At 38.2% G+C, this 16,771-nt stretch overlaps 1 protein-coding gene and 1 long non-coding RNA gene across 2 annotated transcripts in view; one reads left to right on the top strand and one right to left on the bottom strand.

Annotated features, from left to right (window-relative positions):
- LOC122042001 (anthranilate synthase alpha subunit 1, chloroplastic-like) overlaps nucleotides 1-8,777 on the bottom strand; it is a 42,502-nt gene extending 33,725 nt beyond the window's left edge. The window contains exons 1-7 of the mRNA XM_042601906.1: nucleotides 8,434-8,777; nucleotides 8,165-8,355; nucleotides 7,897-8,086; nucleotides 3,885-4,036; nucleotides 2,436-2,551; nucleotides 2,075-2,321; nucleotides 1,854-1,910 (exon numbers count right to left, since the gene is read on the bottom strand). Of these exons, the coding sequence (XP_042457840.1) occupies nucleotides 1,854-1,910; nucleotides 2,075-2,321; nucleotides 2,436-2,551; nucleotides 3,885-4,036; nucleotides 7,897-8,086; nucleotides 8,165-8,355; nucleotides 8,434-8,644 (1,164 nt within the window). The 5' untranslated portion in view covers nucleotides 8,645-8,777. The remainder of the gene's footprint in view (nucleotides 1-1,853; nucleotides 1,911-2,074; nucleotides 2,322-2,435; nucleotides 2,552-3,884; nucleotides 4,037-7,896; nucleotides 8,087-8,164; nucleotides 8,356-8,433) is intronic.
- A 1,397-nt stretch (nucleotides 8,778-10,174) lies between these two features.
- On the top strand, nucleotides 10,175-15,330 carry LOC122042000. The gene is made up of 2 exons (XR_006129135.1): nucleotides 10,175-11,042; nucleotides 15,048-15,330. It is a non-coding gene; the product is annotated as an uncharacterized LOC122042000 (long non-coding RNA).
- The last annotated feature ends 1,441 nt before the right edge of the window (nucleotides 15,331-16,771 follow it).

Genomic DNA, 16,771 nt, shown 5'->3' with positions numbered 1-16,771 from the left:
AGAATACCTCCATTCTCTTCTTCTACCAAGAGAAATCACTTTCGAATTTCGGTGGTTGGATGTGTGAGCCGGCCATTTTGATGATATTGCTCATCTTGGCGATTAGTCCGTTGAAGGACATTCTCGCTCTGATACCACTTGTTGAAGATCGGTGGCCGGCTAGAAGGAGGTTGAATAGCTAGGTCACCTTAAGTCTATCGCCTTTCTACAAGTTGTTAGTTACACAAGCAGTAATACAAATATAATGAAAGCAATAGGAAGACAAACGCTAACATGTTTCCTTTTACGTTGTTTGGATATTGCTTGCTCCTACTCCATGACTTGTCCTTGAGATGGACGAACCCTCAATCCTTCGGTGGATTAGTTCCCGACAATCTCCGGCTAAATAAGCTCCTTCTCGGTGGAGCAAAAACCTCCCACAAAGAAACTCTTCTTCATTACAAGATTGGGAATTAGGTATGGGAAGAAGAGTGTAGACTTTAGAAACTTGGAGGCAAAGCCTAGGAGTATTTCAACAATATCAGTAACCTCCTTCAATGCCCCAAGCTCCCTATATGTAGAGGGGAAAGAGTTGATCACACATCAACTCATTTCCTGTGCACCAGTTGACTTGCACATTCATCAGTTGGCTGGTGCTACCCTTGGATATGTAGCCAACGACTACTTAGCAGAATCAAAGATTCCGTCAACGACCACTTACCAGTCGACTGACCGCTGCTGGCTAAGCAAACAGAATGCTTCTGTTCGCTCCCAGTCAACTGCCCAGTTAGTCAACTGGACCAATCGACTTCCACTTCCATCAGTCGACTGGCCCAGTTACACACTCACACTCATCCTATTAGGAGTTGCCCTTTGAAGCCCTCTTCCTTGGCCTTCGTCCATGCACCTGAGTCTGTGGCTCCTCTTCATGCATCCTTCGCGTTGCCTTGAAGTCCGCTTCCCTTGGCTCCACTCCATTGCTCCTCGTCTGGCTATCCCTCGAATTCCTTCCACATCATCTTTCACCGTCTCAAGGACCCGAGCCCTAGGATGAGCTTCCCAAACTTAACCGCACCAAGCTCCTCATGTATGTCTCACCAAGTCCTGCATGACTCAAACACACATATCAAACCAATATGAAAGTCTAGCTTAAACTCTTTGACACACATCAAAACCATGATTGTTCCCGATAAAACCTAGGTTGATTGCTCTCACAGTCTCCTCACATGACATAGGATTTAAAATCATCATTTTGAGAGGACTGAACTATCCTATCATGCATAAAGCCCAATAGTTAATGGAGTACATCAGATTGAGGAATGATTTGAACGTTCAACAACCATGCACTTTCTAATGGAAGAAAATTTGCTTACCATGTAACATCAATAGATTGAGTTAATCATACATATAGAAGCGTCAATAAGGTCTAGTGCATTTCTATCTGTTAAAGTAAATTGGCTAGCCATTTATTTGCTAACCATTTATCCCCAAAGCTCTATTTATTAGGAAAATGATGAATTTCTATATTTTTATTGTTAACATTCTCCCTTCATTTGTGGATGGGATCTTGATTTGACTAACCACTTATCCTAAAAATTCAAGCTAGGAAAGAGACTAATTTATTTGTTCATATTGTTAATAATATCAACGTATCAAGTATCAATTAATAAACAATCAAAGTAGTGGATGATACAAATTGATGCACTATCAAAGTATCAAGTATCAATTAGTAAAAAATCAAAGTAGTGGATGATACAATTTGATTCTTGACCACGATTATGAATATTATCTCAACCAATTTAAACATAAATGAAGTAAATGAAATACAATTTCTATAATATCATATAATTTAAAAAAAACAATTATAGAAGTACCTTCTTTGTTCGTGTAAGGATTTCAGGACTTGATGCTACTAGAATACAACCTCTTGCCTGTATAATTTTTAGTGTTATGGACATTCCAAAAAGATGAACAAGAAAAGAATTAAGAGTGGAAAAAATGAAGAGTTGGAAGATAAGATCAGAAATAAAACCATCAGGACCAGAATCTGCAAAGCAGAGGAGTTAAAAATTATATCAATGAAAACTTAACCCACTTGTAAATAAGCCATATATGGACTTGGATTCACAATTCTCAAAGCTCGATAAACTTCAAATGGATCTGCAAATGTGCGCCGCTCAAAACGCTGGCTCAAAACTATCTGAAAAATGTCACCAGCAAAGATATGTTCTTTAGCATGCAAAACAGCCGTTTTGTATTCTTCACTTGTCATCGATGACTTTGTTAAAGCCGCACCAAACTGATAAGTAGACAGTTTCACAGAGCCAGCAGAGAGTGTGGGGCTAAAAAAGAACGTGGGAAATATGAACAAAGAATTACACTAAATCAATGAAGAAATAAAGAGAGGAATAGGAGATAAATTCGTCAATCAGAAGAAATACACTAAACATACTCACACATTGACATTGTGCACCCTAGATAGCAAATTATCTAATTTTTTTTTCCCATCTTGATAAGCACTCTCAATGGAGGAATACCGATCCACTCGCACCCAATGAATCACATATGCTTTCTGTTGGAAAAACAAAATTTTGAAATTATATCATAGATGAAAACCTTTCAAAGAAGGAAGCATATTATGAACAAAATTTCTTTCAATCACCAGAATGAATTATGCATGAAGATCCTATATATAGAGGAGCATTGTTCCACACAATGTCTGGTGTTAAGACAAACAAAAAGCAACAAAAGATGACTAGATCTAAGACTCCAAGCTAGCACAACAAATAACTGAATCTGGAATAAGTTGCAAGGAAGCATATATAAACAAAATTTCTTCCAGTCACCAAATATACACATTGGCATTGTGCACCCCAGATAGCAAATTATCTAATTTTTTTCCCATTTTGATAAGCATTCTCAATGGAGGAGTACCATTCCACCCGCACCCAATGAATCCCATATGCTTTCTTTGGAAAAACAAAATTTTGAAATTATATCATAAATGAAAACCTTTTCAAAGAAGGAAGCATATTATGGACAAAATTTCTTCCAATCACCAAAGCAAATTATTCATGAAGCTCCTATATAAAGAGCAGCATTGTTCCACACAATGTCTGGTGTTAAGACAAACAAAAAGCAACAAAAGATGACTAGAGCTAGCACAAGAAATAACTGAATCTAGAACAAGTTACAAGGAAGCATATATAAACAAAATTTCTTCCCGTCACCAAAGTAAATTATTCACGGAGATTCTAAAAATAGAGACATACGTCGTTTGGTGTTGAGGCTAAAGCAACAAGAGATAATTAATTTTGTGGCTCCAAGCTAGCACAAGAAATAATTGAATCTGGATGATAGTAACGGTTGATGGAATTTCAATTTGGTAGAAATCTGTAAAATCAAATTCTTATCGCAACATTTTAAGTTTGTAATTCATGTACTTGCAATTGGAAATTATGCCTAAATTGTTGCGCAATATGAATTTGTGTGTTGATATTTAATCAACAACTACGTATTCTGAAACTATAGCTACAACAAATAAAGATATGAAATATTATGTTGTGAAAAAATCATTGCCAAACTGATTACAGCCCAAAATGGAAAACCAACATGCATCTTGCCAACTCATCCCAGGAGTGTCAACAAATGAATAGATAGCTTTTGATTAGTTCTTTAAAATTAATGGTATGACTGTTGATTCCAATGATATAAAATCATACCATGATGTGAAGGTACCTTCACCTTCACAAACGGCATTCATTGCAGCTACATACAACTTTGAAAATGACAAGTATAGAGAAGAATATCTTACTAGAATACATCATAATTCCTATGAACAGAATATTGAACTAATATCATATATAAAACTACCATAGTTAGCCAAGATAATTGTAGAAAGGTACCTTCTCAACATGGTCAAACACTATCACATCGTTGTAGAGTCCTAGGTGGACATCTGGGAGGTTTCTGTCATCCCTAGGGGAATTAGTGAAGGGAAGCTTTTTCTTTTCAACATATCGAACAGTATCATAGGAAAAGTAACCTGCCCATCCACCTGAAAACATAAATTACTGCAGTCATTAAATATAATTTGACATTTTGAAATTCAATGTCTCTAGATGAAGTATGCCCAAGCCTTTTGTTAACACCATTTAGACAAGAGAAAAGGGAAAAAACAAGTCAGTCTTTAGAATATGTAATTTGATGGTGCTTCATCATTTACAAGAGAAATTTCAGTTAAACCAAGAACTATGGCAACCAAGATTCCAAATCTCAAGCTACGTGGGTGTTTTGATTTTTGAGTATTGTTTCAATATCGTGTTGACATTCCAATGTATGGTAACAATGTGAATTGTAGGTTGTTGGAGGAAAAAGATGATGAAAAAAAACTATATAGTTAATTTGAATGTTTGTTTTCCATGTAAAATGTTACAATTTTAATATTATCTTGTATAAATACAAACTACAAAAAAAAAATAATATCTCAATTTTAGCAACGGTAAAGTTGTTGCCAGACCAAAAGATCACGGGTTCAAATTCTGGAAACAACCTCTAGCAAAAAGCAGGGTAAGGCTGCATACAATGGATCTTTCCCCGGGACCCCGCATGGCGGGAGCTTCGTGCACCGGGCTGCCTTTTTTTTTTATCTCAATTTTAGCATACCAAGGGGTGTTGAATTTTGACATGAAATGATACACGACCCCAGAAGATATTGTGTCAGTGTTGAGTAGTATAAAGTTTCGTTAATTTATCAGAATGATATGCTTTGACCGTTTCACCCGACACGTACAAGATTTCAAACCATGATTGCAACCAAACTCTAATCTATTATCAAGCTTAAAGATAAAATTTCTATTCAAATGAAAGCAATATAAGATATGACTGAAAAGCATCATTATTTGATACATTAAACTACACTCAAAATGATACATAATAATTGGAGTTTATACACCCGAACATAAAAGGACAGAACAACATTATTGTGTTATTATATACCTAAATTGGTTTATTTATCTTATAGAAAAGGCATTTCACACCCAAAGAAATTAGTAGGATCTTGGTGATGCATGGGCAGTTATTTGGTTAGCCAAATCACAAAGCCAACTTTTTTTTTTTTTATTATAGTTCAATTTTGATTATATTTATTTTTATTGTTAGTGTTCAGTTGAAGGAGAGCCTTGGCGCAACGGTAAAGTTGCTGCTTTGTGACCAAAAGGTCACAGGCTCGAATCCTAGAAACAGCCGCTTGCAAAAAGCAGGTAAGGCTACGTACAATGGATCCTTTCTCGAGACCCCGCATAGCGAGAGCTTCGTGCACCTGACTACTCTTTTAGGAAGGGGAGCCTTGGCGTAACGGTAAAGTTGTTGCTTTATTACCAAAAGGTCATGGGTTCGAATCCTGGAAACAATCTCTTGTAAAAAGCAGGATAAGACTGCGTACAATGGATCCTTCCCCGGGACCCCACATAGCGGGAGCTTCGTGCACCGGTTGCCTTTTTTTTTGTTAGTGTTCAGTTAATTATTATTGTTTGATTGTTGCTGTTGAGTTTTGATATAATTATTTTTAGTACTTCAGCTGTTTGATTGGAACTACGCTAATGTTTACAAATTTACTTATCTGTTAATTGTTTAAAATTTTTCAGTAGGTATTTGATTCGAAAAATATTACTTTTGTTTGATTCAATTTAGCATTAGATCTACAATGGAACTGCCCTTAGGTAAAGTTGATCATTAATGTTCTCTGTAATTTTATTATCACGTGTTTTAGATTATACATTCTTATTTACTGTCATGGGCACTTGGCTGATTGAATCATTGATTGCTTCATTCTTTGTATATTGTGAACCCATTGCATTGAGTATTAACAATTTATCTGGAGTATGAACAATGGAGCAAGATTCTTCATTTGAATACAATTCACCACCTAATTTTAATAGTTGCAAATTAGAGACAAGCATTAGGAATCTCTTAATCAACTGAGAGAGCCCATAGAGTATCAACATTATTGATGAGTATATAAAGGAAACCATAGAAAAATATGGTACAAATAATGACATAAAATGTTGCAATAAATTTAGCACCTACAAACAAGAAGAATAATGAAAGACAAGCTCCTAAAAATATTTTGGTTCTCATGTGAATTCCATCTGTATTTTTTTTAAATATACTTTGTGCATGATGCACATTTCAATCAAAAGAAGAATCACTTTTTACCACCTGTTAAAAGTTTTTTCACTTTTCTCCTTGCATTGCAAAGTCTTATGGATACAAAGAAGCTACTACTTATGTCATCTTTAGATGAATAGTTGTAGTGAAATTGTGAGGAAGTTAAGTTGAGTCCTTACAAACTCAATGTACACACTAGATACACCAACAACCCTAACTTAAATTCTTTGTTACACATCAAAACATCTTGATCGAACTAACCACGTTGGGGCCGAATATGTCAACACTTTTCGAATTCAAAATTAACATATATTACTCTTAAAAATGTTTTATTTGTCATTTTTGTTTACCTCAAAATTTAAGCCTGTTTTTACAATTGTTCCTAGTCTCTATCATCTGTGATGATTCTTGGGCATGGTAGTAGTGATGATATGAGATTGGTATGACAAGTTTAGTCGACTAATATTGTTATAATGGAATGGTTATTTTATCTATGTGATTGATGAACTCAAAGCTCCTGCAGGATGAATCCATTGATGGACGATTGAATCAACTGAAGAATAGTCTACGGTTACAATGGGACAGGACGATTATTCTGTTACAATAGTTGGTGTTCTAGAAGCTTCAATGAGTTCAATCAACTGAAATAGTCGGTAAAGTTGTGAGCGGGTTGAAAGCATAAAATAGTTAACACACTGGGAAAACATAATAAAGGCTAAAGGAAGAGTGGTTGAAGGCCTATAAATAAGGGGGTCCAGGAGCAATGAAGAGGTTTAAGGGGGTCCAGGAGCAATGAAGAGGTTAACCAAAAGTGTTTATAACCCCCCCAACCCCACAGTCCATTCCACCATTCCATTACTCCACCATTAGAAGCACATAACAATCTCTCTTATTGCCATTGCTCATTTTTTATCCTTATATTTTGTATTTATTTGTTGTTGTGTACTAATCAATTGTAGAAATCAAACTATCGATCCCACAGTCCATTCCATTACTCCACCATTAGAAGCCCACCATTGAAAATCTACAACAACTAATCAAGAGACTTAATTTTCACCTAGCATTGCCTCCTCTTTCGAATCAAACATCTAAGATGCAAGTTTTAAATGCAAATGTTAGATGGGATTTAATACCTCCTCATCCTAGTAAATACATTGTAAATGGGTATACACAGAGAAGACCTAAACTGTAAACTACAAAGAGATAGACTCAGGTTTATAGTGTAAACAAATGGACACAATTTCATCTAGGGCTAAGATTGCTCCTTACTTTGGCAGCAATTAGATATCAAGAAGGTTTTTCTCTATGGTGATCTTATGGGGGAAAAACATACATGAAGCAGCCTTCAAGCTTTGTTCAAAAATACTTGGCCTTGTGCCATCTATCTAGCTACAACCACTAGTCCTAATTGTGTATGGCTGTATTATATTGAAAAATCTCATACACCTCTAACTGAAAAGAAGATAAAGTTGTTGTCAGTGTAATGCAACTAGTTACACATCAATTATTAGAAAGGATCAAAATTTGAGGATTACAACAAGTTCTAAACCTACATAAAGTGTCAGTGGTCTCTACGAAAGCCAATTAGGTACCATTCAATGCCTAAATCCATTTAGCCTTCCCATGTTATCCCAAACACACAGGGGCATCAGTTGAATAATAATGTGGCTAGTGAAGTTTATTGCCCACCTGCATGCATGATGCAATTTTTCTTGAAAACAGAAAAGGTAGGGGGAAAAAAAGAGTTACCACAAAATACATCAGGAAGCTCTGTAATTAACTGAGGGCTCCAACTCTCCATGATTTTCCGTGGAATTAGCATTGGATCCTCAACAATCTCCTCCGTCATGTGGCCTTCCTCGTGGTCCATAATGGACACACTGTATTCCTTGGCGACGATCTCCATGGCCGGCTGAGCTCCCACAACACTGTAACGACCCTGACCATGTCGATTGTTCAATGCAACAAGACGAATAAAAGCAATTAGAAACCAAGGAAGACAAGAATTGGAACTCACAACGTTAGTACCCATGGAACCTTGCTCCACTGACTCGAAGAGAAAGCTGGGAGCGTCGCGCTCATCCTCTTTCACGAGACAACGGTAGGCTAACACCGGTGTAAGGTGATCACTGAAGATGGAACGGAAAAGGGGAACCAAATTTCCGTTGTTGGCAGCCTCTGCGAACTTAAAGGCCTCATCGTTTTCACCTAGAAAAAGCAACCAACACGTATCGGGCATCATTGCCGTTCACGACGTAAATGTAAATGTGCACAAAGCTCAAATACCTGTGAAGCCGAGGGAGGAATGTGAGAGAGAGAAGCATGAGAGTGAGGGCAGTCGGGAAGAGAAACCGCATGGGAGGGAGTGACGGAGGAAAGGGAATCGTCCGCCTAAGGATGCGGTGGCGAGTACGGCAGGGAAGGATGCTGGCAGTCTGCGGCGGTGGCGACCGAGGAGGAGGGTTGTCGGATGAGAGGAGGTGGCCAGCGCTTCCATAGGCGGCGGGAGAGAAAGCGAAGAATTTGGAATCAGGGGGGCGGCGTCGGTCGGAAAGGGGTTGACGAACTAATACCGTGGGATAGTCATCACATCCCTTCCATCTCAACCTGTGGGGCGACGTTTTACGTCAACATTCTAATACACGTGGTTTCATTCTAGCTTCAAACTCGAGTCAATTTATAACTTTTGTTGAAACACACATATTCCCTACGGAAATCAACCCAGGGAATTGATCTTGTATTGTAAATTTAGCATCCGACTGTAAATTTCACTATTATCATGGCTATAACTTCTGTTGAAACACACATTCCCTACGGAAATCAACCCAGGGAATTGATCTTGCATTGTAAATTTAGCATCCGACTGTAAATTTCACTACTATCATGACGCAGCTGAATGAATTGTTACATAAGAAAATTTATAGAATTGACTAAGGATTTTAAGAAAGACTTTAGAATTATCCAATTAATTCTACATTCGAAAGATTTAGAAAATATCATAGATTTAAAAGAATATAAAATATCTTTATTAATATGAAATTTTTTGGATAGAGTCTTAAGAATAGTCATAAGAATTTATATCCAAAATAGATAATATTATGTCATTATGGAGATATATGAATATTCTTTGGTATAATAAATGGTACCAGAATCATGTTCCAAGTCAAATGGTACCAGCTCGGGGCGCCCAGACCCCTTCCAGACACCCGGACCAACTTTCTCCAACCCTTATTTTCTGCAAAACAAAGTTAGTCCAAGTAAAAATAATATACATATAATATAAAATTATGACAGTCTCTGACTCGTAAGTCTTTTACCAAAGCATTACACATCAAAAGGATAGTCTTCTTGGACAGGTGTTTGAGTAATTTGAATATGTAGGATAAGGAACTACTACTTGAGCTAGGTGTGACGTAATCAGCCTAATGGGGCTAACATATAGATCATGTCCTAAACCAAGTGAGTATAAGATGAGTGAAAGGAATAGACACACTAATAACTCTAACTACCGAACGACACATATTTAGTTTCGGGATCAACTGTGATTTTCTAGTTAATTGAATATCATGATGTACTACTAAATGTCACTCATGATCGATCCATAATTAATAGTTAATTATGGCCGACCAACATAAATTGGGAATCTATTGGATCATACACACTACGAGTATATTCAAAAGATTTAAAATAAGTTTGAGAATTGGATTCTCAAATTGAGAGAGATTAAGTCTGGAGCAAATATAGAAGATATTTGTTGGACGAAAGTGATGGTGGGTCACACCTCTTGAAGGTAAGGTTAGATTCATTATGGTTTAGTAATAAATTAAATTGGTTTGGTTTAGTTATGAACCAAAATTAGTTTGGTTATAAATCAAAATGATTTGATTTTGAACCAGGCTTAATCTTAATAGATCGGGTTGTTATTGGATTTTGGATTTGGGAGATGACTTGCTCCCCAAGTCATTGTGAAGAGGTATATATATATCCTTCCATAAGAAGAAGAGATAATTCATTATTCATTGGAAGAAAAATCTAATTGTGAATTATGTTTTTTTGCTTCTTCTCCCTCTCCCTCTCTTTGTCGTCGCCACCCAAAGGAGGCAGCCCCTCCTTGTACTCTCACCTTCAGCTGGTGCCTTCTGCAACCATCAGAGTCTGGCCACCTGCTATTAGTCTTCCTCCTGGCCGTTGGGCAAGGAGGAAAGTTCTCCTTGCTTGCTGCTGTGAGCAACCGTCACCTCTTCCAACCCACCTTCGGCCACCTACAAGCCTCTTGCTACCTTCCCTTATTGTCGGTCCTTAAGGTCCAACCCTCAAGGCTTAGCCCTCCTTGTGCTCCTACCTCCAGTCGGAGCCATCTACAACCATCAGAGTCTAACCACCTGTTGTTAATCTTCCTCCAGGTCGTCAGCCATCCAACAACCACAAAGGGTGTCAGACAATAAGGAGGAAATTCCTCCTTGCTTGCTGTTGCGAGCCACCACCGCCTCTTCCAACCCATCGCCGGCCACCTACTAGCCGTCAACAAGCCTCTGGCCGCCTACTCTTGTTACTGACCCTCAAGGTCGGGCTGCCTACTACCTTTTATCAGTTATCAAGCCATCAGACAATGACCAAAAGCTACATGCAACAACTTCTAAGGTGTTGGACAGCATCCCCTTTGGTTGCTCCCTCTCTCACTTTGTGTCACCAGGTTGCCCTCGCCACTGGCACAAAGATGAGCCGAGTATCCTCTCTTAGATCGTTTTGTCTCTTCCTTTGGCTAGTGCTGAATTGAAGACAAAACTTGTGGCTTAGCGAACTCGTCTCAAAGATATATCGGCGTGGATATTGAGAGAGTCAAACTTTGTCAAGTTTGCTAGTTGATGGCATTTCCGCTTAACATCATCCAACAGGTATAATTTCGTTTTAAAGTTTTATTCTATAGCTATGTTTGCACATGTGTGTATCCTATATATGTGTGATGCATGTGTTGTAATAATTTAGGAAATTATTATTCTTCCGCTGCTTGTTTTCAAAATAAATTTTTAAAAATGCATATAAAAGCACCCAATAGTGATATAAGAGCCCCCATGTATTTTAATGCAGATCGTAGATCTATGCTTAGCATGTCATAGGTTGTCAAATTATTTTTGGAAAGTTTAGAAAATTTCAGATAAGAAGATTATTTCCTAATCCGATATAATTTTTTTTAAGTTTGGACATGTTTTCTAATTTATAAGGAAATCTAATTTTGAAAATATTTCTTAATTTGGTAGGAAATCTAATTTGGAAATTATTTTCTAACATGATTAGGAAGAATCAATTTAGAAAATTATTTTTAAATTTAATTAAAAAAATTTTGATTTAGAAATTATTTCCTAATTTCTTAGAAAAATCCAAATCTAGAAAAATTATTTCCTAATTTAATTGAAAAAGTCCTTATTTAGAATTATTTTCTAATAAGATATGGAATTAGATTTGAAAATTATTTCCTAATCTAATTAAGGAATTATGATTTAATTGTAACGACCCTACTCTCCCCTTAGCTAGTCTGTGAGGGTAGGACGTTACTTAGCTATAAACTTTACTTAACTAATCTTGCTCGCATATTAAAAGTAATACTGAGAACTCTTTGAAAACTCGAAGCATACAATTTAGTAGCAGCTGGAAACATAAATAACTCATCTATACCTTCTACTCAAACATTTGTTCTCAACTAAAATATATTAATCTGCACATGCATGCGACGGTGATACAACTCAAATAATGTGGCTAATGTGCATAGCAATTTAAATGGAAAAATTCTAAAAACATAAAATCATTCTATAAACCAACCAGCAACACGAAAGAATAATTCCAACAATGCAAGAAGGACTTAATCCACCTAAATTTCACAAATAATCTAAATACAAAATCTTAATAAATTTTTTGTTTTTAGCAAGATCCTAAGACTTCCATAGTCCAGACATCACACACCCATCCCGCACCTCCTTGTCGTCTTCCTTCACTATAGCTTTCCTTTTCTTTTATCTGCAGTAAGAAGAAATGCAATTATAAGCAGATGCTTAGTAAGCGCTATCTAATTCAAAAAACTCAGATATGCATGTGTACAAGAAGAAATCTAAAAACTGAACGCTTTAGAAGAAAAGTTGCTACTCATGCTCATCTAATAATAAGGGAACCAAAATCATGCTTGCAAATACTAGCAAAGAAATCAAGCTAGCAAAGAAATCAAAACAGACTGAAATACTAAACATGTAAGGCTGCTCATGCTTGCAAATAGCAGTAAGAAAGTCTAAACAACATGCTAGAATAAAAGAGCTAAACTTGTTGTTTTTTTTAAAATCCTATGTGAAGCTTATTTCATTCCCAAAACTTAAACTCTTATACTTTAAAATAATAATAATAAATCTCCTCTTGGGCCCAGGCGTAGTACCAAAGCGCGCTCTCTAATAGAGACTGGGGTGGCGAACCACCAGTCCTACGAGGGTGAAGACCTCGGTCTTACCAGGGCCGAAACATCGAATCGGTCACCTGGATTTATTTAACGACAACCTCGGAAGTCGGGTACTAGCCTCTTCAAGTAAAATACTTGTTATTTGTTAATACCTCTAATAAGAAGAATGCCTCGGCAATTAAACAGCAAGCTTAAAAAAACTGTTCATATTCATTGCATATATATAGAAATAACCTATAATGATTAGACAAAATGAAATAACCTATAATGATTTATGGGAATTTGTAGATATTTTTCCTGATTTAATTGGAGGTTGTGGGGTAGAGTTGAAGGGGATAAAATGTTTAAGTCTTAAGAGGTAATGGTAATCACCATTGAAGGGGCTTAATAGGGAATTAAGGAAACCTACTTATATAAGTAGGGCAACAGTGCCCTAACCTCACCACTGTGCCACTTTCCTTTGTTTCCGCCGACGCCACGCCATATCACCCGATTGCGTCGACGGGCTCAGCAGCGACGACCGCCGCGACTAATCATCGGTGTCGGGATTGAGAGGCCAGCCTTCGGTCTCCCCCATGCCTGATTGGAGATCTCCTCGGTGGCATCCTTCATTGAAACGCAGCTCCTCACAAAGGATTATCGGCCGGGAGAGGAGAGGCGGGCACCGGAGACGCTGAGGGTCGAAATGCCGGAACCCTGAGCTCGAGCTTAGCTGAGGGTGCATTCCAGACGGCGGTCACGACGTTCCCTAGCTCTAACGCCAGGCTGATTCCGACGGATTCACTTCGTCGGTAGGGGAGGGTTCCGACATCAAGGTATGTGAGGTGAGAATGGTTCAGATTAGGATTTCCTTTAGCTAGGGAGGCTGTGATGCGAAGCCCGGCTGCAAGCATATGTTGATTTAAGTATTGTTCTGGCAGTGATCCCTGGTAGCAGCCTCGGTCACAAATTTCCAGCTACTGTGCTTCATCCGGAGATAAGAAGGTAAGGACTCTACAGCTCTAATGGTAGATCTGTGGCTTTAGGTTTTGGACATGATCCGTATTATGTTGAATTGTGTGATGGCAATGGATGTAGGCTCTATAGGAGCTCTATTTGTGGTTCTTGGCAGCAGGTATCACTAGAGGACCTGTGCCGGCAATTTTACCTTCGGGCAGGGAATCATCAGAGGTAAGTTTTGATATAAGATAAGCTGTAACAGTGATAGTTGGGTTTAAGGAATGAATGCATGATTTGCTAGCTCAATTTTGATAGTACAATGTAGGGGAGTTTTGGTTGGTTGGTGTGAATCAGTAATGGGGATTAGTAGATTAGGGTGAGTTTATTCGGGTAATGAACGAATTCGGATTAATTACCTATCTTGTATATTGGTTTAGTTAATCAGTAGATGGTTTATATGGATACGTTGATGCAGGACTTTGATCGAGACGGGAGACGTGACGAAGTTAACGTTGGATTCAGCTTTCATATAGAGGCGAGTACTTCTTGACTTGATTCTTTAGTTATTTTTCTTGGTGCATGAGTAGTTCGGATAAAGTAGTGTTTACCTTGACTCCACTCGTATTACGTCTTGTGCTTGATACTTTATCCACTCAACCTTCGAGATGCTCACATTCGTATCCATACAGTCTCCAATTGTTATACCTGATAATTAGCAGATACTAGATATCATGTTACCTGTTTAGCTTATTGTTTATTTATGCTTCGTATTGAGCATGCGACTTCATGTAGCATACCTGATTTTTGTATATATGATGACTGTTGCATTATTCGCATCATGTCACTGCATGCATCGCTGATGACCTTGGCTCCCTTGTGGTTGAGACGGTCATTGGCCAAAGCCGCACGCTCGGCCACTCATGGGTAGTGGCGGCTGGAGCGTGCCGCTTGTCCTGTCGCGCTGCACTCGGTCACTCATGGGTAGTGGCGGTTGGAGTTGTGAGCCGCAGGGACCCTAATGCTATGTAGCTATATAGCTACTATGCGAACTATCCACTCGGTCACTCGAGAGCAGTGGCGGCTGGAGTGTTGTACAGTTGTCATCGATCCTGCCTCTCGACCATACAGGGGTCGTGGTGCAGAGAGGTGGGCCGGGTGACCATCCGTGCATATGTTGTTTCTATTATACCTGCTTCTGCTGTTGTATGTCTACTTACGCTGTTCTGTTACTACATATTTGTTATGTATGCTTGGACACTGATTTCTTTGACAGTATACCTTACATGTGATCTGGGTGATTATGGGTAGTACTCTAGCAGTTTACGTTACCTCAGACCTTATACTAGCTTAGGATATGTTCTCAGGTATGGATATATAATTTGTTTTACACAGTAGTATCTGCTATTTATCTTTCTGAGACTGTATCATGTTGTACTCCTGGCTATTTATGTACTCATGCACTATCTATTCTTTACTCGCTGAGTTTTATACTCACCACCTCGCACATTGGTAATTTCACCAGGTAGCCGGTAGTGATGCTAGTACATTTGGAGGGATCCCGACTGCCAGTCCCACGTCGCTTCCGAGGACGGGTTTCCGGTTTTGTTTAGATTTCTAGTTGTGAGTTGAACTTTTGAATTTGGTATTGTAATAACCCTTTTGGGACTTGATGTTATTATGTGATTTGTTTTGCTTTGTTGAGGAGTCTAGCCAGGCCGACCCGCGGTGAGTTCTTTTGGTATTTTGGTACTTGTTATTTCGTTTTCCATTGTGTTTGATTTACCAGCCGAGTGGGCTGTTTATTATCTGCGTGGTTGTGTTTAGTGTTACCGTGTTGGCTATATTGTGCTTGTGTTTATCTGTTAGCTATATATACTGGTTCATTTGTCACTGCTACAAGGGAGGTGCTGTCCGATTTTCGTCGGACACCCTTACTCTCGGAGCGTGACACGAGACCTCGGAATCGGTCACCTGGATTTATTTAACGACAACCTCGGAAGTCGGGTACTAGCCTTTCCAAGTAAAATACTTGTTATTTGTTAATACCTCTAATAAGAAGAATGCCTCGGCAATTAAACAGCAAGCTTAAAAAAACTGTTCATATTCATTGCATATATATAGAAAACTAGAACTAAATGCTTGATCACATGCTATTCGTGTCCAGCAAGTTCCAAAAGAAATCAAAACTCTGTAATGCCAAATAATAGGCTCTTCACACTCAAACAAAGCCAGCCAAAAGAACAACCTGCACGGCTACAAGAGGGTATTCACGCCTATTGACTGAAAATGAACAATTTAGGACTGCATACCAAGAGAAGAACAAGCCCTTCATACTTAGTAAATCAACAAAAAGGTCTAAAGCTGGTATGAATTTATGGGTTGTTCTTATTAGGATTTAACAAAGAAATCTGTAACTGGAATGCTATATTACACAACAAGGGTTCCAAAAAAAAACTGCATGCATAAAAACTAATAACAAAAGATCTATAACGAAAACTAAACAAACCGAAATGCTAAACCACATGCCCAATCTAACAATTCATTCATTTTCCAAACCTAAACAATCTGAATTGAGACTCACGGCAGTAAGCTTCAAGAACAATGCCCCTTACAACATGCTTCAGAAAAACAAGAAGAAACAAAACTCCAAGAGCTACTCCTACTGCAGGTGAGAAGCACTTACTCTTGTTCTTGGACTTACAACCGAATTCGGCTTATAGGGTTTCGGAGACTTGTAAATTTCGGCAACTCCTTCACGTCTACGCATTCTCCTCGACAAGGTGATCGCGATAGTGGAGAAGTCTCTCGGAGATCACCCTAGGCCGGTCTCCAGAGAGAAGCCCTAGCTTCCTCTTTGGGTTTCACCCAAATAGAGAACGGCGCGTGTGCAGTCGGGAGAAGGAGAGGAAAGGTTTAGGTCACGGAAAAATAAAAGCCTAAGTTCTCACTTAACTTATCTCCCTTTATAAGTAGGATATTCTGTTATCTATTACTGCTTAAATTACTTTCGCCCTTTATTTGATCAGCACGACCCTGCTAGGTTCCTGGTCATCCGAAATGACTTAAGACTTTGCTTAACTAGAGGTCTCAAGTTCGAACCTCGGTCCAACCTCTTTTTGCCTTAACTTTGTCTCTTTTGGTAAAAATACCAAACGAACTCCAAAAATTACATAAAAATACTCTAAAAATTTCTAAAATTTTTTAGAATATTTCTAAAGCATTTCTAAATATTTATAAGTATTATTA

The sequence above is a fragment of the Zingiber officinale genome, chromosome 2A (genome assembly GCF_018446385.1).
Source record: "Zingiber officinale cultivar Zhangliang chromosome 2A, Zo_v1.1, whole genome shotgun sequence".
NCBI lineage: Eukaryota > Viridiplantae > Streptophyta > Magnoliopsida > Zingiberales > Zingiberaceae > Zingiber > Zingiber officinale.
The sequence above is the reverse complement of the archived record's forward strand: the minus strand, read 5'-3'. Positions and strand labels throughout refer to the sequence as shown.